The 27,362-nt window shown below is 41.6% G+C and overlaps 1 protein-coding gene and 1 non-coding gene across 3 annotated transcripts; one reads left to right on the top strand and one right to left on the bottom strand.

Annotated features, from left to right (window-relative positions):
• Positions 1-64: 64 nt before the first annotated feature.
• Positions 65-27,323, top strand: SREBP (Sterol regulatory element binding protein). 2 transcript variants are annotated; one of them, XM_080285006.1, is made up of 15 exons: positions 65-190; positions 3,586-3,983; positions 5,157-5,822; positions 6,180-6,407; positions 6,919-7,132; positions 11,432-11,610; positions 11,947-12,128; positions 13,036-13,199; positions 13,635-13,920; positions 14,505-14,676; positions 16,349-16,506; positions 17,858-17,981; positions 23,885-24,055; positions 24,621-24,756; positions 26,473-27,323. In XM_080285006.1, the coding sequence occupies exons 1-15, from the start codon at positions 148-150 to the stop codon at positions 26,691-26,693; spliced, it is 3,342 nt and encodes a 1,113-aa protein (XP_080141132.1). In that variant the 5' UTR covers positions 65-147; the 3' UTR covers positions 26,694-27,323. The 2 variants fall into 2 exon arrangements, with proteins under 2 accessions (XP_080141132.1, XP_080141131.1); XM_080285005.1 differs by having other exon boundaries at positions 6,180-6,419.
• Positions 1,859-1,977, bottom strand: LOC145415836 (5S ribosomal RNA). Its single transcript, XR_013900143.1, has one exon. It is a non-coding gene; the product is annotated as a 5S ribosomal RNA (ribosomal RNA).
• Positions 27,324-27,362: the final 39 nt, after the last annotated feature.

The following is a 27,362-nucleotide window of genomic DNA, read 5'->3' as shown; positions in this document are numbered from 1 at the left end:
GCGCGAGTGGTGATTGGCTGGCACCGTGAGGCAACATCGCGCCATGGTCAGTCTTTAGTAAGATCTTGTGGTGAGGGTGTCTAGTCTCTCAGGATAAGGACAACTTCACGTAATCGTAATAGTTGTCAGTAGTGAGCTCAAATAAACATGGAGCCCTGTATGAACATTCCAGAGGGCTTCGAAGACGAAGGTAAGGAACCTTACTGTCGCCCTTCCTGGTATGGGCTGATGAAGTTAACGTGACTGACACCTTTCCTCACGTGTCATTATCGGAGGTAGAGAGGCGTAGATATCAGAACTGAACTTGAATTAGAATTTAGGAAAAATGAATCTTCAACGGTTTGGAATGACGATGGTGAGGTTAATGAATTCACACGTGCAGTTTCATTCCTGGAAAGTAGGCTATTCTCGATTAATGTACATTGGAAAGATATAGTCTAATTTACTCTCTTTAAATAACTTTCCATCACAGCCCAAGAATTTGATGCCCCATTTTTCCTCTCAGTTCTGACCATAATGCCCATCTCTTGGATCCCCTCCTGACAAATAATCCAGTTCAGTACAGGATAGACGTACTGTCACCACTTGGATGCTCCGACCACAATCTCATCAAAGCCTCATTAGTTGGCTTCCCCAAACCTCCCCGTTCTGAACCTGTCAGGGTGACCTGGTGGCACATTGATAGGGCTAACTGGGATAGATTTAGAAATTATCTTGCTGATATCCTGTGGCAGTCTTTCTTTTCTTGATATCAGTTCTACCAAGTCCCACAGTAATGACTTAATACTAGCTGGTATGGATTTATTCATACCAAGTCAACTGTTCACTAAAAGACTGAACTCTTCAAAATGGTTTTATAGCAGTTGTGCCAGAGCAGTGACCCAAAAGCCATTAGCATATAACTCATACTTAAAAAACGTATGAATCACTTTCAATTTAAAATTGCTAGAAACCATGCAAAAGCAGCAATAAATCTCACAGAATTAAACTTTCTTCAAAACCAAGCATCAGAACTACTTAACAGTCCCAATGACAATAGAATATTCTGGTCGGATCTCAGTTCTTTCAGTGATAACTTTAAGAAGTCATCACCATTCCCCCACAAAAATCTTGAGATGGTAACATTACAAATGACCTGTGTGGTAAAACAAATATCCTTGCCAGTACATTTGCTAGAAATTTTACATTACAGGATGTCAGCCAGAACGCCCCTGTACTAGAATTTGACTCTCCCAAAATTGTTCCACTTAAAATACAGTATAGGTATGTAAAATCCATCCTAGACAATTTACCAACCAACAAAGCTCCAGGCCCAGTTGGAACTCCTCCAGTTGTTTTGAAAAAGTGCTCCCCAGAACTTGCCTTAGTTCTAGCTAAATTATTCAGACTATGCGTCTGTACTTCATTCCCCAACTCGTGGAAAGAAGCCAGTATCCACCCATTTCCAAAGAAAAGAAGTTCTTCTGATCCCTCTAATTACAAACCAACAGCTGTCATGTCTTCTCTTGGGAAAGTATTTGAAATTGTAATTATTAAGCACATAGTTAAACACCTTGAATGCATTAGCTTAATTAGTGATAGTCAGTATGTTTTTTGCCGTGAAAGATCCACCATTGATGTTCTCAATCTCCTGACTCAGACTGTCCATCAATCATTTGATCAACATGGGGATATACAGTAGCCCTTGATATTTCTAAAGCTTTTGATGGAGTGTGGCACCATTCCCTGCTGTCCAGACTCATTCATTCATTCATTGCCAGACGCCATGTATCCCAAACGGGGTGGCCAAGGGCTTAGAGTTAATTGTTTTACAGGGAGGGGCACTACTCCTCCACCAACCCCACTTGACACGTAGGGATGCCAACAGCATCTGGTGTTCCCAGGTGGTCACCCATCCAAGTACTAACCAGACCCAACGTTGCTTAACTTCGCTGATCGGATGGGAAGCGGTGTACTCAACGTGGTATGGCCGTTGGCCTGTCCAAACTCCCTTTCTATAAACTAATGTCTTTTGTTCCTCTGCTTTCCTCATATCTCAGCAACAAAAAAATGAGAGTGAGAGTAAAAGTAGATGATGTATACTACAATTTCCACTCAGTTAATACCAGCGTGTCACAAGGATCAGTTCTGGTGCCAACCCTGTTCCTAGTTCATATTAATGATGTCTTAACTGTTCCCCGCAATCCCATCCATTCTTATGCAGATAACTCAACATTTGACTTCATTCACACTCAAAGACCCATTCACAACGTTTAATATCGCCAACTCTCAACTCAGTGCAGCCATCTCCATAAATCAAGACTTAGCAGTATCTAAGATCACTCATTGGGGACAAAATAACCTAGTCTCATTTAATGCTAGTAAAACCAGATATACTGGTATACAGTTTACTAACAGATATTGCAAGATTTGTATATTATGGTACCTTTAGTGCTATTATGGTAACATTACCATCTCCAAAAGTATTGAAATTCTTGGTGTTTCACCTAACAATGCCCTCAGCTGGACCTCTCATGTCAGATCACTTGCTATAACTATCTCAGAGAAACTTGGATTATTGTAGAGTCCATAATGTCTTCACTGATGAGCAGTTAATTATGTGTGCTTTCAGCTAGAATATTCTCACCTTTGTGGAATGGATCCGGAGAGGTAGCACTAACACAACTAGACAAAATTGAGAACAAACCTGTTGGAATTATTAATAACCTTGTTATTACAAATAATCTACCTCCCTTACAAGTAATAAGGAATGTTGCCTCCCTTACATTAGCTATTTTACAGATACATGGCAAATGCTCAGACAAATTTGCGTCCATTGTGCCACCTCTCCATGCCATCCATCATGCTACACGGATGTCTGGTAGCACTCATGACTGGAATGACACACAGCCTTATTGCAAAATGTATGCCTGTCAGAAATCTTGTACTCCCCAAATTGCATCCCTCTGGAACTCACTTCCCTGAGTTGTTTCCCCCAAACTTCAACCTACAGCTGTTCAAGTCAAACTGTTACAGATTTTTTATGAATGGAGGCTGTCAGTAATCTGGTGTTTGGATTATTTTTTTTTTAATTTGTTTTTCCTTCCTCTGTTCTGTTATTTAGAAAAAAATATCTGTATGGATAATGGCACTACAGACTTTATAAAACACGAGTTAAAAGTGCTTTTTTAGGCCTAGTTTCAGAGCTGTTAGAGTGTACTATTATGGTGCATAGGTAATGGTATTGTTTTAAAGCCAATGAAGTGCATTTTGGGTCTGGTTAGTACTTGGATGGGTGACCGCCTGGGAACACCAGTTGCTGTTGGCATCCCTACGTGTCAAGTGGGGTTGGTGGAGGATTAGTGCCCCTCCCTGTAAAACAATTAACTCTAAGCCATTGGCCACCCCGTCTGGGATACATGGCGTCTGGCAATGAATGAATGAATGAAGTGCATTTGTATAATGGTTGCTTGCAGAGCTGTTGAAATATGTATTGGTATATATATACTGGTACTCATGTATAGCTAGTATGAGTAACAGCATCAGTATGGTATGTTTTGTATGGTATTAAACCTGCAGAAGTATAAATAATGGTATTGTTTTCAGACCTGTTGAATCAAATGCACTGGCCTCCTGATCTGGAGTTTGACTTGGGAGGACTTTTAGAGGACCTTGGTGATGGTGACGTCTTGGGCCAGGGTGTAGGGCAGGACATACTTCCACAACACACCCCTGTGCACCCCACACCCCCACACACCACACCTACCCACCCACAACAGACACCTGCCCACCCTACTCCCTCCCACACCACACCCACCCACACCTCCATTCCCAGTCACGCCACACCTACTCACGCTTCCACACCCACCCACCCCACACACACGCGCCCCACACCCACCAACTCTACTCCTACACTTGCCTCCTCTCCTTCATACTCCCAGAGCAGCAGCTTCATCAGCAACAACAGTGGGGCATTTGTCAGTACCAGTTCTCTACAGAGTACAGTAAGTCTTCATTTTCAGTTGTCTTGTTTACTTATGTTTACTTATTATGTGTAGGTACAGGGCCGAAAATAACTCCATTCTCTACTAGTTTTCACCAATGATTGTATTTAATAATACATAGACTTTTCTTATGTTTGCAGTTCTCCCATCTTGACTTTTGTGTAGCTAATATTCTAACATTTAGTGCTCCATTTACTTGCTCTTGTAATTCCCTGTGAGAGAGGTAACCTTGCCTAAGTTGAAAATTGCCCTGTGGTAGTGAGGATAAAGAAAAAAATCAAACTTGATGGATTAAAAGGGTATCTCTGTATTGTGTAGTTATTAATCTCTTCGATCTAGTGATGCATTTTTACATTTACATTTTTGCTATGCAGACATTTATTCACCTTTGTGTTGATTTTGATATGAACAGGCAAATTTAGCCCTCATTAACATCATAATCTTTATCCAGACCTCCTTTCCCACCCTAGGGTGAGGTGAGTAGTAGTAGTGTCCAGATAGCCAAAGTTTGCCCAGTTCAATGGGCCACACTTCCATGCACTTATATATCATTCAAGTCCACGGAATGCTGGCTCCATCTGATAGGCCAAAAGGTTCCCACCATGTACTGTAGCTTCACATATGCCTATCTGATCAAGTCGGTCTGAATGGTGTCACGTTAAAAAGGGGTGTCATTTCCATGGTCATCCACTTCTCTGCACAAAATTCATCCATGCAGCTTGATCTCTTCTCAGTCCCTTCAGCCTCACCAACTTCCAAACCTCTCTTCCTCATACACTTATTCACCACATCTCTCCACCGTCTTCTTGGCCTACCTCACCTCCTCCCTGCTTCAGATTTGCTTAGGTATACTTTTTTCGTTAACTCTTTCAGTAAAATAACTTTTGAGAGTTGAATGACTTTTCTGGCAGTAGTAAGAATAGATGATAAAAGGTAGCTTTTTTCTGGCTAAAGGTGTTAACAGTAGTAGAAGAGATGGAGTTACTGACTCGTGAGGATTAAGTGGAGCATTTCTTGTGTGAAAGATGACTACCAGCTCTGGCATACCACCAGGTTATTGCTTTCACTCAGATGTACTGGTTTTGTTATATAAAACTACTGGTATGTTTTGGTGTTGGGTCACATGGAAGATGAAGGTGAGGGTTAGAGTAATGAAATGTGTATGGTTGTCAGGTTGGTGATGGTGTTGGGTCTCGTGTGGTGGTGAGCAGCAGCAACAGTAACACCGCGGTGAGGCAGGTGGCTCACATCACACCCCGCATAGACCCTGCCTCCCAGGTCTCTGTGGCCCCGGGGGTGATGAGCGATGCACCACAGCTGCAGCAATTGCTCTCACAGCAGGTTAATGTGCAGCAACCAGCCTCCCTGACACAGCTGCAGCCACAGACTATGCCAGTGCAGCCAGCAGTACAGCAAGTGGCTACTCTTCCCCAGCAGCTGACCAAGAGGGTGGTGACCACAACTGTGTCGCAGGTGGTGCAGCAACCTCAAGTAGTTCAGCAGTTGGTGCTGCCCAAAACAGAGACAAACACCAGCAGTGCTGGCACATGTTTGACCATGCCACACACGCTGGTGTATAAGGCAGCCCCCACAATTGCCACCATAGCCACCCCACTGGCTGGTCTAGACACAGCCACAGTGGTGACTGGCATCCCTGTGGTATTGGAAGGGGATCGTCTGCCACTGGCCAGAGTGGTCAATCAGCCCATCAAGCAGGTCATTGTCCCTCAGAAGGGGGAGAAGCGCAATTCTCACAATGCCATTGAGAAGCGCTACCGTCTCTCCATCAATGACAAAATCATTGAACTGAAAAACCTTGTGGCTGGGGAGGATGCAAAGGTCAGACATAATATTGTTAGTTTATATTCTGCTGTTACAAAATGTTCAATATTCCCTATATTCTCTACATACAGTAAATGTTTGGGTATATAGTGTAGAGTTGCAGTTTAATTTGTTTCTTATCATTATAGCAGTACATATATTAATGACTTGTATGCTTTTTTTCTTTGAAGGAAATATAACTGAATATATGTTTGGTCTTTGGGAATTTTTGCAAAACAGAAAACTGACAGGCATCTCGATGCAGTGTGGATATTAAAATGTCAAGGATATATTCACTGAGCATTTTGAAAGTGGTAATACATTGAACGGTTAAACTACAACTAAAAATTTGCTTAATGAATTGTTTTTCTACAGCTGCACAAATCTCAAATCCTAAAGAAGGCCATAGATGTCATCCGGCATCTACAGAACCAAAACAGAAGGCTTCGAGCAGAGTTGAATAAGTACAGGATGCATGATGAAAACCAGAAGATTACTGATCTGCTTGCGCCTTACACCCCCCCACCTTCGGATGGTTCACCTGTTAGGTCTCCGTTCTCGGATTCCTCCCCGCCAGTTTCACCCAGGGCTGGCAAAATGGAGGTAAAGGAAGAGGTGAGTGTATTTGGCAGCTGAGAGGAGGGGAAATGGACATAGAAGAGTATTCATTAAGGGTGGTGGGGTCTATGGAAATTTGATAGTGTTAGGTTTGTGAATGGGATAATATTCTTGATGTAGTTACTGTATGCAGAATGAGCTCATGAATGGCCCATGGTGGGTTTGATTGCCTCTTGGTTGGTTTCTGTGGTAACATAAAACTGCTTCAGTGAGAAAGTTCATTATATTGTGTTGCTGTTACCATTTGTCTGTTCATTGGTCACCAGTGAGCTTTGTAATAGACTAACTATCTGTTGATAATTTGAGGTCGGTACTTGATTGGTAGCCATGTGGAAACGTCAGTAATTTGGCATTCTCCCATTCAGAAATTGGAGCCTGCTGTAGTCTATTTTATAGCACAATTTTCTGCTGACAGGAAGACTGGAAGGTTTAGGTAATGTATATTGTAGAAATTTTGACACACAATCGTCACTAATGTTCACTGTACTCTACACAGGAGTTAGCATCTGCAGGCAGCAGTCCACCTTACCACCTGGCCTTGACTCGCAACATAGGGGAGGGCTCTCGTATGATGCTTTGTGTTTTCTTGCTGGCTCTCCTGGCCTTCAACCCACTTGGTCTCTTCGCTCGCCGTGCTATGCCTACCTTTGCCTCAACTGCCTCTGAGGTACCAGGCAGGACCATACTGGAGGATGCAACAGAAGGAGATGGTGGGTGTTGGAGAGCATTGTATTACAGTTCTGCATGTAGTACATTGTCACCATCCAAACCGTTGTTGCCACTAAGTAGTCGGTAGGATCTGAAATTAGGTAGGAAAGCATGTTTGTATGGTACTGTACGAGCTGACGAGAATAGAAAAGCATAAATTTAGAACTGTGGTGTATGCAGAATTAAGTACAGTAATCCCTGTACTATCCGGATGCCCACTTTTCCGGACATTGTGGGCCTGGACCTGCAGACCCCCCCCCCACACACACACACACACCCACCCACCCATCCATCCTAATTTTTTTCCCACCTGTAATTTGAAATTGGCGTGCGGCACCAAACATCTGTTATTTTATGCACGGCCCCTTCACCCCTTCCTTCCTTCCTCCCCCCTCACCAGTCAGGGTTGCCATTTGGTATTTTTCATTACCAAATATGGGCCAATTTGGTATTAAAAAGTTCGTTTGGTAGCGAATCAGCGTGATCCATAACCAAACAGATTTTTCACATGTATGAAGATATAGAGAATGTAGACAGTGGACTGTCTGTTCTCTTTGATTAATCTACTAGCATACATAGCGCAAAAATAAACATGCTGCTGATTATAAGGAGAGTAATTATTTCCATCCATCCATCCATCCATCATCCAGTCCTACATTGCCCCATCAGGAATGTACGAGCCCGGGGCTAGGCAGTTGGTACCGACATTTAAGATGAGAGTGACCAGCCTCACTCATCAGTGAGTGGCATTACATGAGCAATCAACCCCAACCACTCCTTGGATATAAACCTTCACCGGCTTAATCCGATTGGAGCGCAATAATTACTCACTAAACCACCAGGTGCCAAACTTTGGTTATATGGTTACCACCCAGTGTAATAAATGGTTTCCTGGTGTACAGGAAACCATTTGGCATGTCACTCAGTGTAGAGTCACCCACAGGCAGAAGGAAGAGGAAAGAATGAAGGAAAGAAAGATGGAGGAGGGAGTGTAAAGTTACCTGTAGGCAGAAGGACAAGGAAAGAGTGAAGAAAAGAAAGAGAGAAGAGGATGGAAGGATAGAGAGGAAAAAGCAGAAACCCAACAGCAGCACTACATCGAGTGAGTGGATGGTGAGCGCCTCCACCTACCCAAATTTCCATTTGTACATATAAATAGTGAAGAATAAATGCTTCGTTTAAGAATTTGGTTATGAAAAGTTAAATTTAGTAATGAAAATTGAGGAGTTTGGTAATGTAGCAGAGCTCAGATCTGGCAACCCTGTCCCCAGTTACCGCCTAACCACGGTCAAGGGTAGATGTTCATCGCAGTGTATGCCGCGTGTGCTTATTTTTGTGAATAAACAGTGAATAAACTGTAGTACCTCGCTGCTAGACCACATGGGAATTTACAAGCTTGTGCAGTGTTAAGAAATTAGAATTTAGAGTGCAAAGGATTAAGTGTGGAGTGCAGAGTGGTGGTTGAAACTGGCATGGCGCAATTAAGAACAAAATGTGCAGTGTTAAACAATTATAGCTCACAGTGCAAAGAATTAAGTGTAGCACAACACTGGATTACTGTACATGCTTCAAGAGCATTTTCACTGTTACCAGAGCCTTAGAGGAGGCAGCCACAGACGTGCTGTACATTGCTAAGTATTTTCCATACTCACTTCTAATTCCTCATTCTCTGGTTATTTTTCATATATTTCTTGCTCTATGTCTATTATTGGTGTGAATAGGGTCTTAAATAGGTTTAAATAGGTGCTATACATGTCTGGTAGGGAGTTATTTAGGTGACTTTCAAAGTTAGGCTGGGGTAGGGTCCATGAGTACCAGTCCAGCAGGCAGGGGCCCACTTTCCGGACATGACTTTGGCTCTATTACATCTGATAGTGGAGGGATTACTGTATAGTGGAGAGGACACGGTGAATTGCTTGTTGGAGATATGTCAGAAGGCATGGATGAGAAACTGCCAGTAGAGTGGGAAAAGGCTGTGATAATACCTCTGTACAAGAATAAAGGTCAGCAAAGTGAGTGCAAGAATTATCATGGCGTAAGTTTATTGGTGTTGCAGGGAAGGTATATGTAGGAATTATTATAGAGAAAGTAAGAGAGATATCAGGCCTACTGAGTGATGGATACAGTGGCTTTAGGGGTGGCAGAGGATGTGTGGATCAAATATTTGAAATGAGACAGTGGAGAAAGCTTGTGAGAAGAACTATAAGGTGTTCATGGCATTTATGGATCTGGAAAAAGCATATGACAAATAAACAGAGAAGGATTGTGGAAGGTTTTGCGAATATATGGTGTAGATGGTAAGCTACTAGGTGCCGTTAAGAGCTTTTATGATGGTAGTGAAACATATGTAAGGGCAAATGGGCATCTAAGTGAATGGTTCATGATCAGTGTTGGTGTGCAACAAGGTTTTGTGATGTCCCCATGGTTGTTCAGTATATATATACGAATGGGGTGATGAAAGAAATCAAAACACGAGTTATGGAGAGAGGGATGGCATTGGTAATGAATGGTGATAGATGGAATATCTCAAATTTGGTGTATTCTGATGATGCAGTACTGCTTGCAATGAGTGTCTCAAATTTGGTGTATTCTGATGATGCAGTACTGCTTGCAAATACCAGATAAGAGCTTGGTAGACCAGTGCAGAGTTATTTAGATGTCTGTGAGTGTCTTGCCTTGAGAGTAAATGTAGAAATGAATAAAGTAGCTGTCTGGATGTTAGTACTCCTCACCCTGCCCTAGGGTGGGAAAGGAGGTCCTGATGATGATGATGATGATGGTGCATAAGTTGTGGTTATTGAGAGAAGGTGACTCCCAGTTTCATGTTACAGTGAATGGAGAGAGACTGGAATTGGTGAGAGAGTTCAATAACCTGGGTACAGTGATAGAAAAGAGAGGGAAATGTACAGAAGAAATGGAAAGTAGAGTGACACATAGAAGGAAAGTAACTGGTGCTATGAGGGTCTTGATAAGAAACAGAGGCTTGAGTGTTGCTGCTGCGCGAGGTTTACTTGAAGAAGTGTTAGTGCCAACTTTAACATTCGAGTGTGAGACTATGGTGTGACATGAAAATGAAAAGTCAAGAATAAGAGCAGTGGAGCTGGGACTGTTGAGTATTGTCTGTGGAGTACAGAGTGTACAGTATAGGCTATGGAATAATGTGATTCGTGAAAGATGTGGAATGAAGAAGTCTGTGGGCACCAGAATCGAGGAGAGTGTACTGAGATGGTGTGGTTATGTGGAGAGAACAGGTGACAATAGAGTGGTGAAAAATGTATATCTGAGCAAATTTGAAGGAGGGAGGAGGCAAGGTAGGCCAAGAAGAAGGTCGTGAGATATGGTGAATGAGTGGGTGAGGAAGAGGGATATGAAGTTGGTGAGGCCAAGGGACTGACAAGAGATTGAGCTGGCTGGATGAATTTTGTGTAGAGAAGTGTATGACCAGGGATTTGGAACCCCCTTTTTAACTTGACAGCGGTCGAACTGACTCGATCAGATGGGTATGTGTGAAGCCACAGAACGTGATGGAAACCTTTTGGTCCATCAGATGGAGCCAGGATTCCGTGGGCTTGAATGATGAATGAATGGAAGCGTGGCCCAATGAATTGGGCAAACTTGGCTATCTGGACGTAGCTGCTACTCACCCTGCCCTAGAGTGGGAAAGAAGGTCTGGATGATGAGGATAGAACCAATTACAGTACTGAAGGAAATTCGCCATTTATGTTTAAACCTTACTTCAAAGTTTTATGCTTTATGTCACTGGATTTTTTTTTTTTTTTTTTTTTTTTTTTTTTTTTATATATAATGCTGTCTTGATAACTGGATTGTTCTGCATTTGCATTCATGTTTCTGGATCTTGCCAACCCCATTTGTTTTTGGTGGTGAGAGTGATGAAGTAAACAGAGGAAGATGGCACAAAACTTGCTGTGACTCGGGTACCCTAAATACGTTTCATACTGTAGAGCCAACTTGTCGTTCACTCGTCTGTCCAACTTCATTCATCCATCAGTTCATATATTCCTTCATTAATTTTGTGAAGCTACACAGTGTTGTGAAAATTTTTGGCTTATCAGATAGAGCCAGTTTTGTGGGGGTTTGAATGATGAGTTACTGGAAGTGTACCCCATTGGAGTGGGCAGACTTTGGCTGTCTGGATGTTGCTACTCCTCACCCTGCCCTAGTGTGGGAAAGGAGGTCTGGATGATGATGATATTTTTTTTCCATCATTTCATTCAGTCTTATTTTCAGGAATGATGATGATGATTTTCCATCTTTTCATTCAGTCTTATTTACTTTGCCAGGAATGTTTTCACTGCGTCAGCTGGTGTGTTCATCTGCCCTAGTGTGGTTGGTGAATGTCGTGACAGTAGCAGTGGTGTTGGTGAGGGTGTTTGTGTATGGAGAGCCCGTTTTGATGAAAGATGTCACGGCTGACACATTCTGGCGACATCGCAAACAGGCAGATCTGGACATGGCTAAGGTAAGGTTGGCCATAGGTCTTTTGAAAATGTCATACGCCTTTATTTAGTTCAAAAGAACTCATCTTAACTCATTTCCCACTTAGCAAACGAGTGGATAGGATCCAGGAATAAAGTAGCCAAGCATAGCTCTTTGCTAAACTGTTGGAAGTGTCCAGGTAGGAAGGTTAAGATATTAAAGAATAATACAGAAAGTTCCGACTGTTAGGAATTAAATGGTTGGTTATAGCACATGGTTTTAGCATCCAGTCCGTGGAAAAGGTGTACCATGGTCCACATCAGTGGCATTATTCTTATGTATTTAATTATGTATGTTATCTGTGGTACGACCTCCACAGGGAAGCTACAGTCGTGCAAGCCATCAGTATGGTTTAGCACTGGCGGCAGTGGGTCGGCCTCTGCCTGGCTCATTTGTGGAGAAGGTGATTGGTGTGATGTGGCAGTGGACCCGGCAGGTGCTACAGCGCCTCCATGTTGGCACATGGCTGGCCAAGTATGCAGGTGGACTTTTCTTGCACCAGTGAGTGTTGTATGTTTACTTTCGTCTCTACCTATCAGTTTTTCTTTGTCTATATATGTCTCCATTGGGCAACATTGTAGCTCTTTTATTTATTATATATTGTCACTTTTACCATTTCAGTCCATCTTGACACTGACCTTTAACATGCCTAACTCCAGATATATATACTGTGGACTTATCCTTCTTTCATATTGTCACATCAGCGTCTGGTATACTTTTTCATCAACTTTTATTTTTGGGGGGCACTTATTTGTTAGCATAGGTATTGTAACCACTGGTAAACCCTTGCTCTGACAAGGTTGCTGAAAGATGTGCTTTAGAGTATTGCATAAATTAGTCACCTCTTGGCTTGCTCCTTGCTTCTGCTAGGTTGTTGCAAGATGAAATACATACCTTAAGGTTGTTGTACCTTCTCTTCCAAACCTTTGCATCCACTAAGCCATTGCAAGATGAAGTCTATGATGGAAGAGTGAAAAGGTAGAATGGGACTGGAGTGTATTGGTGTTGTGATGAAGACAGGTAGATTAGGATGGTTTGGGCATGTGCAGAGGATGGGGGATGACAGTTGGGTACAGAAAGCGAGAAGTGTTAACATTAGGGGTAGGGTTGCGAAAGGCAGACTGAAGAAGACCTTGGACGAGGTCATCGAGTTTGACCTCAGGGATATGGGAATGAATAGGGAAGCTGCTAGAAATCGAGCAGCATAGAGAGCCACCACTAGGTATGCAAGCATGTTAGAGCCTTTATAAATAAAACAAAACAAGTTTATGTGAATATTGCATAAATAATATAACTACTCAACAGAGCCCTTGCTTCCACTGCCATGGCGAGATGAAGTGTTTGAAGGTACTACTGTACTTCCTGTTTACACATAGTAATCTTTGATCTATACCCTTGTTTCCACTAGGTCATTGCGAGATGAAGTGCGTGATGGTGTGAGTGAATGTGCCCGCGTGTACCACCGACTCCACCAGTTGCACCTGATGGGCCACACGCAGGACACCTCACACCTCCTGGGCCTCTACCTTGCCCTCACCTCCATCAATCTGGCTGAGAGTGGGTCCCTTCCAGGTAAGCCATTACATAGCTTTCCGTTGGAGAGACAAATGCCAGCGATCTCTTTAGCCTTAGACTTGTGGATGTCATTGCATTCTTGCTTCCACCAGACTGTACAGTTAAGCTTTAGATTGTCCAAAGAGGCAAGTTAGATGTAGACTTAATCAACCCTTTGATGCAAGAAGTCTTCCCTAAATTACCATAAGTAGAATTGTTGGGGATAGGAAAAATAATGTAAGACATCCTCAGTCTCAAGGGAGTCAACAGAGGTACTGTACCTTTAGGGTGTGAGTGCAGTTTTGATAAACTGTGCTTATATTTGTGATGGGTGCCTGTTAAATGTTTGAATTATTATTTAGGGTTTGATGGTTTATATTGAACTGGAGGACTGATGTGTAAGTTTGAAACTTGGTTTAATGATGATTTCTCTCACTCCCCTTCATTCCCCAGGTAACACTATGGCAGAGATGCTGGTGTCATGTGTACTGCGTGTGAAGGAGAGCTTGCCAGAGAGGTGCCGCTGGTTGGCCCGTCTCCTGCTGAGTCGGTCTGAGCGCATCAGAGCAAGGATGGAGCAGAAAGGAGGAGCCTCAAATGGCATCAAGTGGCTGTTCACTCCCTCAGGAAAACGGTTCTTTGTCTCTCACAAATGGTCCTATGATGCTGATCGCAAGTCCATGTTTACACAACTCACGGACAAGGCAGACCCACTATCCTACCTCCTCCTCCTCTACAGGTAATTGAAGTAACTTGTTGATAGAGCATGTACAAATAGTCATGTTGTCCTTTCATTATTAAGTTGCTGATGAACCAGTACCTCTTACTTGTTTAGAATTGTATTTGATTCAGTATATTTTTTGAAGCACAACCTTGTAGTTGTTTCATTTAAAGTAGCATTTATCCTCCACACATCTCACTTTAAGCAAATTTTGACTTTATCATCCTTTTTATTAATTTTTGCTTGTCTGAGAGAAATGTACTGTACTTGAATATAATTGTAGACAGATGAAAGAAGGATGGGATGAGAAACTACAGTTTTGTCATGGTATGCATCATAAGTTATTTTGTACTTATTACATGAGATTATTGGTGGGGTATGGGGTCGGGTAGTAAATTGGTAAATTATTTTGTGTGCTAGGAATTGTTCACAATTCTGCATTTGTACTGTGTATTTGTATTTCTGGATCCTCCCATCCCCATTTTAACTTACCGGTAATGGGAATTTAACTAAAAGTTAGAGTGATGATTGTATCCAGAGAGCATTTAGAGTGAGTCCAACCTGATTTTAATATAGTGGTAAATATGCTGCTGATATTATAGAGAGCACCTGATAGAGCGAGCCATCTCCACTTTGATGAACCCTGGGGACAAGGCTGAGGATGGGGATGAGGTTGGGCGACGCACAAAGACTTCAGATGTGCTGGACTACATCAAACTGCTTAATGACACATACCCTCCATCCTCCACCCTTGCATTTGCAGCTCGAGATGAGGTAACTTATTTATATCCTTACCCTTAGACTGCCCTCCTCCTCCATAGATAATATTCAGCTCTAGGAAGAGCTTTTAGCTGTCGGGGATAATGAAGGCTACATCTAACTCCTCCAGTTGGAACAGTTGCCTGTGCTAAAGAAAAACCTCTTGTTTATAGGTATAAAATAAAAAAAGCTCTCACTTGAGTGTTGTGTTTAACCCAAATGGGATAAGAAGGCTCTTCTAGGCTGTTGAAGTTGTCAGCATTGACCTGAGATTTTAGTCACTTAGGAATTTTTCATTATCAGAATATATTTGTAATGCATATAGTAATGATCAGTGCCTTTATCTAAGTTATTCAGACTTGAGGATAACAGTTTTTGTTGACAGCCTTATATATATTTATACATACTGTAGATATGTATATACAGTACATGTATATATGTCTCTGGTTGGTGGGGGCACTCACCATCCACTCAGCTTGATATAGTGTTGCTTGGGGTGTCTGCCCTTTCCTTTCTTTCTTCCTTCCTCTTCCTTCTTTCCTTCATTATTTCCTCTTCTTTCTGCCTATGGGTGACTTTACACTCCCTCTTCTGTCTTTCTTTCCTTCATTCTTTCCTCTTCCTTCTGCCTATGAGTGACTCTACACTGAGTGACAAGCCAAATAGTGTCCTATACACCAGGAAACCATTTATATCACTCATTCATTCATTCATCCATCCATCATCCAATCCTACGGTACCCCACCTATATATATTACTGCATAACATCTCACTTGAATGCTGTTTAGTAGGAGCTCGTGGTTTATCATGTTCTTCCTACCGCATGCTTCCTGTGATACGCTGCTTTTTATCACTAGTATTTATACGCTCATATACCAGCCTAATTCACTCCTCATATCAGAGGGTGAGAATGGATTTGACATCATTTCCAGTGTTTTGTTAACCTTGGAGAGCATCTGTCTTATTTTGCTGAAGTAGTTTTAGATCTTGCTACTGGTATACTTAATGTGATTTGTTTGACCTAATATGCAAAGTATCGTAGTGTGAGTTTAAGGAGCAGTGATACATGTACTGTAATGTAGGTGTATTATTAACATTTTACTCCTTTGTGTATTGGATGTTGATTATATTTGTGTTCTTAATCCCCTTAAGTAATTCATATTGTACTGTTAAATGTGTTTATTGTATTATGTACTTCCATTAGTGGTTGGTGAGGCCACTCACCATCCTCTCACTCGATGTAATGCTGCTCTCGGGTGACTGCCCTTTCCTTTCGTCCTTCCTTCTTTCCATCTTTCCTCCTCTGTAACTCTTTCCTTCATTGTTTCCTCTGCTATCTGTCTGCGGGTAACTCTGCGCTGAGTGACAAGCCTAATGGGTTCCTGTACGCCAGGAAACCATTTACTACGCTGGGTGGTAACCATATTACCAAATAATGGTGCCATGGCACCTGGTGGTTTAGTGGGCAATTAAGGTGCCCCAATCAGATTGAGCTGGTGCAGGTTTAGGCTATATCCAAGGGGAGGTTGAAGTTTATTGCTCACGTAATGCCACTCAGATGCGTGAGGCTAGTCACTATCACCTTAAATCAGAACCAACTTGCCTTGCCCTGAGCTCCTACACTTCTTATGGGGCAACACTGGATTAGGTAATGAATGAATGAATGATGAATGTATTTCCATCCCAGGTATGCAGTTGGTGGGGTTCCCTGTTTGGTGTTGTGGCTCACTGGTTGTTGGGTGAGGATGAACAGGCTGAAGCACTCTATCCCACCTTAGAGAATATCCCAGAAGACCTCAAAACATCAGAAGACCCACTCCCCATTGCTGTACTCCATGCAGTCAAGTAAGTGTACTGATTGAGAGTGTAACTTTTTTTTTTTTTTTTTTTTTTTACAGCCTAAAAATCTGAAACTGTAACTGCTCTGTCATTACTACTTAGTTGTAACAATAGGTTAACACTAGAATATGATGCTGATCACAGTGAAGTGCTGTGGAAAGGGTGTAGAACTGTAGCATTGTCATTTTATGCCATTGACCTACTAGAACAGATTAAAGTGAACAAACCATAGTTATTTTGAGTGCTTTATGGATTGGTAGTTAACTTTTCTGAAATGCAGTGTGTTTTTTAATGTGCATATCCATATGGTATGGGTGGGGGGGGAAATGGCATACAGGTACAGTATTCTATGTCTGAAAAAGCAGTTGTGAGGAGCAGGATTGGGGTATAACTAGGAGTATTCATATTAAAATATAGGAAATGCATTAAATGTAATTTCTTAATATTGCAGTATTATCTTTGTCAATGCCATATTGACACATTTCCAGTATGTATTTTTATCGCCCACCTTTTGGCAAGGCAAGGTGATATAATTTTTGTTGGTGTATGAATATATCTGTTGCCAAAATATCTTGAAAAGTCATGGATGAATTTTCACCAAATTAGGGAATAGCATCTATGCGGATGTGCAGAAGCCTATTTTTGGTAAGAAGTATATCAAAGATGACTGAATGCCAGCTGCCATTTTTTTTTTTTTTTTTTTTTTTTTTTTTTTTTTTTTTTAATCATCATCTGCCTTTAGCAAGGCGAGGGAAGCAATCTTCTTCTTGTCGTTGTGTGTGTGTGTGTTGCCAAAATGTCTCGAAAAGTTGTGGAGTTTTCACCAAACCTTTAGGAAATGTGGATGTGCAGAAGCCAAATAGCTACTTTTGGTAAGGATTTGTTCAGAGACAACCAGATGCTAGCCACCATATATTTTTTTTTTCAGTAAGGAATGACTTGTGAATTATTTCCTGTAAGCCATGAAACCATTTGCAGTGCTGAGTGGTAACCATGTAACCAACTCTACGCGTTCCCTATGTGTCAACAAGTAGTTTGGCAGATAGTTAGTGCCCATCTCTGTAAAACAGCTAACTCAAAGTCAAACCACCACCCTTATGGGATTAGGGTGTGTGGGTGTAGATAAATTTTTTGTGGGACACAGTGATTGAATTCTGCAGTTTTGTAAATTTTCTTAAAATTTGGTTGGTAGGTAAGCCTGTGCAGGTTTATATCCAAGGGGTGGTTGGGGTTTATTGCTTCAAATTTGGTTTGGAGGTAGCTTGAGCCAACAACATTTTGTTTCATTCATAAAGCTTTTGCTCCACTTGATTTTGGTTTATTGCATAACATTGGTATAAATGGTAATATGTTACAGAGCACGACGTCAGCTGGGTCACAGTTCACCGTCGTCAGTGCTGTGTCTATGTGACCGTGCTGGTGCTGCCCTCAGTGAGTCTATCCAGCAGGCAGCATACAGGGAACCAAACTCCATGGTGCAGGTCAGTAATGTAGTGTCTATGATTTTAGTGAGGTTTCAAGACCCAAGAGTCTGTTGTGTATTCAACTTCTTGCGTGTGTAAGAAATAGCATGCAGCCTGGAAACATGGAAGTGGGAGTTAACCCTTTGAGATTCTGATGACACTTTCTGGCCTCAGAGATTCTGATGACGAATTTATTTGTCATTTTAAGATCCATCCATCATCCAATCCTATGGTGCCCCATGAGGAGCGTTGGCGCCCAGGGCTAGGCTAGTTGGCCCTGGCGTTTAAGATGAGAGTGACCAGCCTCACTCATCCCTGAGTGGCATTACGTGAGCAATAAACCCCAAACACCCCCTGGATATAAACCTTCACCGGCTCAATCCGACTGGAGTGCTGTTGTTACCCACTAAACCAGCAGGCGCCAAAATTTGGTTATATGGTTACCACCCAGCGTAGTAAATGGTTTCCTAGTGTACAAGAAACCATTTGGCTTGTCACTCAGTTTAGAGTCACCCACAGGCAGAAGGAAGAGGAAAGAATGAAGGAAAAAGACAGAAGAGGGAGTATTAAGTCACCCACAGGCAAAAGAATGACGGAAGAGGATGGATGGAAAGAAGGATAGAGGAGAGGAAAGGGCAGACACCTGAGAGCAGCACTACATCGAGTGAGTGGATGGTGAGCCCCCCCACGTACCACATTCATTTTAAGAGACTTCTGTAAAATATTTACCATAAGTCACGTTTACGCATCATAACAGAGACTCGGGCATAGTGTCGCGGAATGCTTGCTCTGTGCGTGGCAGGTATGACTCCTGGCTTTGTTACTTTATTCTTGGCAAATATGTTTCTAAGGCAGGGTATAAACTTTTTAGTTTTTGCCTAACTTCAACTTGTCATTTTGACTTATTTTCTGTTTTCCTGTTTTGCACATACTGTACTGCAATAAAGCACAACTATTCAGCTTTAAAATGACACCAAAACCAGCATTCTATCATAAAAAAATGGATTTGCACTTACCAGCCAGAGCAAGAGATCACAAAGCGAATATGCGGTTGAGAATCATAACAAAATGTGCAACTTTTTACTTTCTTTTTACCATATACAGTACTTATCTTAAATGTCAGGACCAACTGCCTAGCCCTGGGCTCCTACGCTCCTCATGGGGCAATGTAGGATTGGATGATGGATGGATATATATATATATATATATATATATATATATATATATATATCGTGTGTGTGTGTGTGTGTGCTATATTACATCAAAGCAAAACAGTGTATACACATTTCATGCTTCTCATGAGTGGCAAATTCGTGAAGCCCCCAAAGGCAACACAACTTCATATCGTTGGCAACTCACCCCCAGCCCAGGAATGGGGTATACTCGTGAAAGTTATGCGTGGCTTGCCCAGTTAAGTGTTGATCATCATGTCATTTTAACCAAGTTTTAAAAAATTGTATGAAACTGGTGTTTTAACCCCTTCAATCTCCTGACTTACTTGTAGGTTATTCTTGTATCTTCAGACAATGGTACTCAGCTCAGGAGAGACTTTTTAAAATTAGTGAGGGTAAATGTAGTTTGCATTAACTCCCTTATAGTGGCAAGTCTCCCTTGGCTGGGATAAAATTGGCTAGAGGTTGGAAGAATAACCCCCCCACAATACATGATTGAATTCATCGGGTTAAACTTTTAATATTTTGTGTAATAAGAGTTTTTGTCTCCTGTATCAGCTATCAGATAAGAGAATTACTTGCTGTCATTGTACGATACAGGTACTGTGTCTGTCACTTTCCACTGTTGAATATCAGTATTCTGTACAGTATATGGTATTCATGATTCAGCAGTGCATCTTTATAGAGGGTTGTTATAAGAGATGAACAGATAATAATCTTAAATTCATAATGTTGCTTGGGTTAATCATATGTAATGACTTTTTCTACCCAAGGAGAGAATACAAATGTTTTCTGTCACAGTAATTAGTGTGCTTTAGAGTCACATGAATGCCACTAGCAAGGATGCATTGTAGTTGCATTGCAGAATTAAAAACTTGCAGTGCTGCTGCATTGCGGCCCTTGAGAGTAGGCCTTGGCTGCGTGTGACTGTATAGGCTTGAAGGAGTTACAGTGATGTTTTTAATTTATTAGGTAACTATAGCATTGTGAAAATACTAGCAAGTAACACCCACTTGTCTGTTATCCGCTCCAAGATGTGAAAACCCAAGGTTGGATGATTGTAGTCTGGTAAAAATGAGGGTAGACAACCAGTCTCATGGTGGCAGCACATAATTAAAAACTTTCCATCAGGCGGTGCCAACAGAGGAAATAGGTTAGTCATCAATTCTAAAGATGCATATGACTACAAAATCCATGCATCACTCCCTAACACCATGAAGGGAATAGATATAGAATGGGCTGCTAGTGTTTTATATTATAGTCAGTCATAGTGTTTTTTATCTGGCAAAGGTCCATAACTCCTTCCAGCTCAGTTCATGACCAGTTGTAATAATAATAATAATAATAATAATAATCTGGCCTTTTGTTTCTCAAAAGCGCCAGTTCTTCCTTTTGGGAATTCACTAGCGCTCGTTATTTTTACAATTACAAGAATTGTGACATTTCTTGTATATAATACAAGCTACATCATATATACATGAAAGTGGCAAAAATTAAACCCTATAATCATCTTTCATAATACCTCTCTCCAGATCGTAGCATTTTGAAAAAAGAAAGGCTTTCAGCTGTCTCTTAAAGGATTCAACAGTAGAGAGTTGTCTTATGGACAATGGCAATCTGTTATATAATCTAGGGGCTCTATATGCAAAAGAACGATCAGAGAAAGATGACTGGTGAATGGCACCTGGCTCATCAAGACGCAAGGAATCATCTTCACTGCGTAACATCACACCCGGGCGTTGTAGTCAGATTGCAGGATGCATTTGACTAGTCAGGAAAGACATTCATTCCTACATCATTGCTAAGGCTTGTCAGATTTCACACAGTCATGACTTTGTATTCAAATCTGTAGTATCTCACACGACAGAAACAGTCATCAACTCTTGTGGTGGTGAAACTTGAGACTGATTTGTAGGTTGTAAAAGGAGGGAGAAAGTGTTTTATAGAAGGCTTGTATTAAGTGGAGGAAACAGCCATTGTGAAGTTACAGTTTGATCTTGTAAATTTGAAGTACCAATACCCCCCCCCCCATAGCAGAATGGCTTATATACTTTATGAACAGTTTGTGTTTGACTATATGACCCTTTTCACATATTATTCTCTGTGATATCGAAGCTTCTGCAGTCACACTTTAAGTATTTTGGGATCATAACACTCCCCTTTTCTGATGTGGGAAATTGTCAGTGTGGTGATTTATTATTTTTCTAATATAAAAAATTAGGAATCATAATTACATTATAGCACTTCGTAGGATGGGACAGTGCTTATCAGATTCCCTATCACACCATAAGAGTTATGTAGGTTAGTGTCATACAGTGAACTGCTAAACATTTATAGCCAGGTCAGAACTTACCAGTGTGTTTTCATCATTGGGATAATAGAGAAAGAAACTAACTCCATTTTCATTATTTTGGGATTGAAGGGCCGGAAACTTTTTCCTTCCTTTTTGTGCCATAACGATATTGTTGCTGGAAACTAACCCTACCCTCTGTGGACCAGTATTATTGTCAGCATAGATTCCCAAGCACCTCTTATTATATTAGAATTTGCATGCATCCACAGTAATCTTCTGTGTCATTTAACCCCATAGGTGTGATGTCTGTTTTTATTGCTTTCAGCTTAGGAAAGGCTTCCCATAATAAGGTTAAATTACCTCCAGTTACCCATACAGAAGGCTTATTGTAGTGAAAGGTTAAGTAGTCTAGGTAAGATTTGAATGATAAATAAATAACTTATGATCAGGTAGGTAATGTGCTAAATCATTAATGCCTTCAGTTCGGGGATGCCGTTTGGATGTTATTCTAGCTTTCTCTAGATGATTTGTTCAACTTAAGATTGACTTTTCTTGCTGGAGGGGTTAGATGTAGTCTTTGTCGATTCATTCTCTGCAAGTGAGCTCCGGCAAACTGGGTAAGTTCATCTGGTAGAAGCAAGAATACATATATACACACATCATCTTCTCGATGGCGTAGTTTATCACTCTTGGTTCGTTATTACCGCTTGCCACCAATCTCAAGCGTAGTCTTAGGTACTTGTAGGGAGATGAGGAGGTTGGTTGTAGATTGTTGGAGCACTGCCAGAACATGGTCGTGAGACATAGTATGGCTCAAACTTGTTGCCGCTTATTACACGGTGTGTCATCAGCTAGAGTGAATAGGTAGGTTCTCTCTCTCTCTCTCTCTCTCTCTCTCTTTTTTTTGTGTATCAGCAAGGTGAATTTGAGCACTCTTGGGTTACGGAGTTTATTGTACAGTTGTATCGAATTGTGATTTGCAGCATAACGTAGCGTGACGGGAAAGCCTCCTAGCTGACCCTCGTGTTATCAGGCCTTCCTCCAACCCCTTCGAATCTGAAGGGAATCTCTGTGACATTATATACAGCTTGGAGAGGATGTGTGGTGTGACGTAGTGTCTGGCAGATTTCCATTCACGTGGACTAAATGACGAGGGCTGGTTACTCCACGTGTTTGAATATGTCATGAAATTCTTGGTTTTCTGGACTAAAAAAGAGATTGTTTGAGGTACATCACATGTTGAGAATTCTTGATGGTCAGGAACAACAAGATTGTGGATATACATTATGTGGATTGACATTCATGGTGACAAGCTGTGTATGTCTTCAGCAGACACTACATCCTGTACATTGTGTTATAAGATATATTCTAGTGCCTATTTAATATCTACAATCTCATACTGTGGTGCCCCATGAGGATTGTAGGAGCCCGGGGCTAGGCATCTTGATCCTGACATTTAAGATGAGTGTGACTAGCCTCACTAATCTCTTGAGTGGCATTACGCAGTAAACCCAAACACCCCTTGGATATAAATCTACAGAGGCTCAATCCAGCTGGAGCACCTTAAATACCCACAAAACCACCAGGCGCCATACTTTTTGGTTATGTGGTTACCACCCAATGTAGTAAATGGTTTTCTGGTGTACAGGAAACAGTTTGGCTTGTCACTCAGTGTTGAGTCACCTGTAGACAGATGGAAGAGGAAAGAAAGAAGGAAACAATGACAGAAGAGGAAGGAAAGAAGAGAGGAAACGGCAGTCACCCGAGAGCAGCACTACATTGAGTGAGTGGATGTCACTCAGACTCGTGGTGTCAAGGAAGAGGTACTGGAATGCCTCCTAATCTCAGTTGAATATGGCTATTTGTATTAGGGTAGGAGTGAATGACTTCACCATCCAGCACAAACAGTGCAAGCCTCTCATGTCACTGGGTTGAGGGAGATCATGTTTGTGGCTTCTTCTCTTCTGTGATGGGTATCCAGTAGATCTGTGTTGGTCTATAATTTTCTTAGGTTGTTGTTTATTGTTTAGAGCCTCATCTCATTAATTTTTTGTTTATTGCTTTGGGCTTTTGTTTACTAAACAAAAGAGTTTTTATGGTAAAGCTTAGTATTTTCATCAGCATTTTTTGCCAGGGAAGTATGAGGTTTTTAAAATTTACATAGCCATGTGAGTGAAGTATTTGTTTGAACCACATTGTCATTTACGGTAAATTATGAGTATGCGTAGTGTAGCCTATTTAATAAGATGTCCTTGTCCATACTAAGCCAAGATGGAAGAGACTGACAATAGAAATTATAACCCTATTACTTTCATGCCAACAGAGTGCACAGCTGCTGTTAGAGACTTGAACACGAGGATGCTGATGCCATATTGCTTTTTGTTGTTATTGTACAGCAGCTGGTAGACACTTGGGACACAGAGGAAACTATAATCATATTATTTCTGTGTCAACAGAGTGTACAACTACTGGTGGTTGATTGGGTGCTGGGTGTGCGTGGTGTGTTGTGGGAGAATGAAAGGGAAGGAGGACCAGACTGCGATGCTGTCCAAGTGGCTCATCCAGAAGTGTTGAAGGGATTCAGACACGACTTGGCTCTGCTCAGGCGTCTCCTCCATCATTGCCCAGTACGTCGATGGGTTTAAGGATGTTTACATGTTGCTGAAGTTAACAAGGTGCTGGTGAGGAATGCCTTCATGTTGTGACACCAATATAGTCAGGCAACTCAGCTGACTGGTTGTGTAAATGTTCCTCAACTGCCTCCGTATCCCCTGGAAGGTGGATGGTGGACTGCTGGAAAAGGGCAACTTCAGCCTGCGGTCCTCCAGGTTCATATCTGGAGGATCCTCTATTAATACTGCAGTTAGCTGTAACACTACTGTGAAATTAACAAGTTGTACTGTTGTTATACAGTATTTTGTTTATTTTACATGTATGTTAATCAGCTCCCTGTACCAATCCACCCTTAAGCATAGCTGTCATGCTACTAGGCATAGTTGATTTGTTGTATGCATACCCAGTAGTTATTTGTGATACTGTTTACTATTTGCTTTTCATCTGATGGAACTGGGCCACTCTCTTAACTTAAACCATGGTTGCGCGATTTTCAGCGAGTCTTGGTTTTGAGGTAGGAATGAGTCTCCTTGGTTAGTAATTTGTAACCATGTTAAGGATGACTGATGTTTATGATAGGGTGTGCTGGCACGGGTGTTCCTTCATGAGGCCACGCTGCGTATGATGGCTGGAGCTTCACCGGCCCGCACACAGCAGTTGTTGGACCGCTCCCTCAGACACCGTTCCAGTCGACCTTCTGTTATCTGTGGCAAAGGTTAGTACCTCCACCATTTCCTGTAGAATTGAATTCTCATTGGTTTCTAGGTTAATGGGCTAATCTGACCACACTTGGCCAACCAAGCTGAAAGGGGCAAGGGGTCTTTGTCAGATTGGGGTAAATGCACTGCATAGTCTATATTTTACCTGAGAACATTGGGTCATTCCCACGACTTAAGTTACGGTGGCATTATTTTTTATGAACCTAGGTTGAGTGAGGAATAAGTCCTTGGTGTAGTTGCATCGACCCTCCAATCTTGACTACCCTTGACCAGGAGGGCTGAAAGGGGTTAGGGATCTTCATCAGGTTAAAATAAATGCACTATATTGAAGGAGTTGTAACTGAAGTTAATAGAATCATCATCATCATCATCATCCGGACCTCCTTTCCCACCCAAAGTACCTTTATATTCCATCTGCCACTTCTGATCACCCTTTCTCTGGATCGTTGATTTTCTATGGCAGGGATCAGTACCAATATTAAGTCCTTAACCATTTAATCCTTGGAATCTGGTGGTTTACTTGTTTGTTGAAAATTGGGTTATTGCTCAGGCAGTGCCAGTCAAGGATGAGTGAGGCTGGTCACTCTCATCTTTAATGTCAGGACCAGCTTGCCTAGCCTCGGGCTTCTATGCTCCTCATGGAGCAACACAGGTTTAGATGATGTATGTATGTATATTATAAATTTACCTATTTTGCTATCCAGACAATTTTATTATCTGCAGCAAGGGTCAAGGGTTCGTATCACATCACCAAGTGATAAGCTAGGAAGCCGTTTATTACACTGGGTGGTATCATATGGTCAATAAGTAGACATATGATGGTCAGTTTAAACACTCCAGCTGGATGTGGCCCATAGGGTCAAAATTCAACAGGTTGTTGGAATTTATTGATCCCAGAATGCCTCTTGAGTATGAGCAGTTGGTTACCCATTTTCAGTTTCTGGGCTGAATAGCATAGCCCTTGGCCCATATGCTCTTATTGGAATAATAAAGGATTAAGTAGATGATGTTTAGTGGGTGGTGGTAGGTGGGGGTGCTCACCATCCATTCACTCGATGTAGTGCTGCTCTCAAGTGTCTGCCCTTTCTTCACTTCCTTCCATCACCTTATTTCTTTCATTCTTTCCTCTTCCTTCTGCCTGTAGGTGACTCTACACTGAGTGACAAGCCAAATGGTACAGGAAACCATGTACTAAGCTGGGTGGTAACCATATAACCAAATTATGGTGCATGATGGTTTAGTGGATAATCAAGGGGCCCCAATTGGATTGAGCCTGTGTTGGTTTATATCCAAGGGGTGGTTGGAGTTTATTGCTCATGTAATGTCACTCATGGATGAGTGAGGCTGGTCACTCTCATCTTAAATGTCAGGACCAACTTGCCTAGCCCTGAGCTTCTATACTCATCTTGGGGCAACATAAGATTGGATGAAGGGTGGATGTTTAGTGGGTAATTAGGGCACTCCACTCGGATTAAGCCTTGTAGGTTATATCCAAGGGATGGTTGGGGTTTATTGCTCACGCAATGCCACTTTCATGATTGAGGCTGGTCACTCTCATCTTAACAGTCAGGACTGACTTACCTAGCCCTGGGCTCCTACGCTCATGGGACAACACAGGATTAGATGATGATGATGATGGAAGGATGGAATAGGTTTGGGATAATATCACTTAACTGCAGTTTGATATGTGTAACATTTCTTGCATGTTACAGATAAAAAGCTGGAACACTTTAGTGGTGACCGTGAACATGCTGCAGCATTAATGCTGGCGTGTCGTCACCTGCCATCCCCGCTGTTGTCATCACCGGGGGAGCGTGCTGGCATGCTGGCTGAGGCTGCAAAGACACTGGAGAAGATTGGGGACAAGCGTCGCCTCCAGGATTGCTACACACTCATGAAGACATTAGGCAATGGAGTCTCTACATACTGTTAGTGTTTGTGGATCTCGTATACTTGTGTGGTTACAATTATTGTGTATGTGTGTGGTGTGCATGAATGTGTATGTACAAATTTGTATTGAGCTTAAATGTATTTTAAGTATTTGGTGATTATGTTCGTGTGCAAACAGTTGACAAAATGGTAAGAACTGAATTATGTTTGTTTATGTGTACAACCAATTGGTGGCAGAATTGTACAAACTTAAGCTGGTCCATGCGTATGGTGGCATTGGCTGTGCTACAGGAAACTTATGAGTGCATATTTTGTGTTTTAGAGTTGTTCCCATTCCAGTGTCACCTGAACTCTTCCCTCAGTTCTTTTTGTGTAATCATGAACAGAGCTCAGTGCACTGAAGTTCTAAGATTGCTTGCAGCTGTGCGTGTGTGTTGTAAGTTTGAATTGAGGGGAGATACTGTATAGATTATACAGTACCTGAAAATATTTGTATATAAATGTAGAGTAAGGTAGAGCAGTTCTGTAGTTATTTATGAACAGTTTGTAAATACTTTTGTAATAGTCACACCTCATATAATTGGACCAGTCTTTTACCTAGTACAGTATGTCATTTATGTCATACTCCAGAGAAACTCATTTTTGTTATTGTGCTTTTAAAGTTGTTGTATAATATGACTGCTTATAAAATATATTAGTTTTGTATTTATGC

This window comes from Coenobita brevimanus, chromosome 103, assembly GCF_032717465.1.
Source record: "Coenobita brevimanus isolate Jiangsu-jjx chromosome 103, ASM3271746v2, whole genome shotgun sequence".
Taxonomy (NCBI): Eukaryota; Metazoa; Arthropoda; class Malacostraca; order Decapoda; family Coenobitidae; genus Coenobita; species Coenobita brevimanus.
This window is presented reverse-complemented; position numbering and strand designations above follow the sequence as displayed.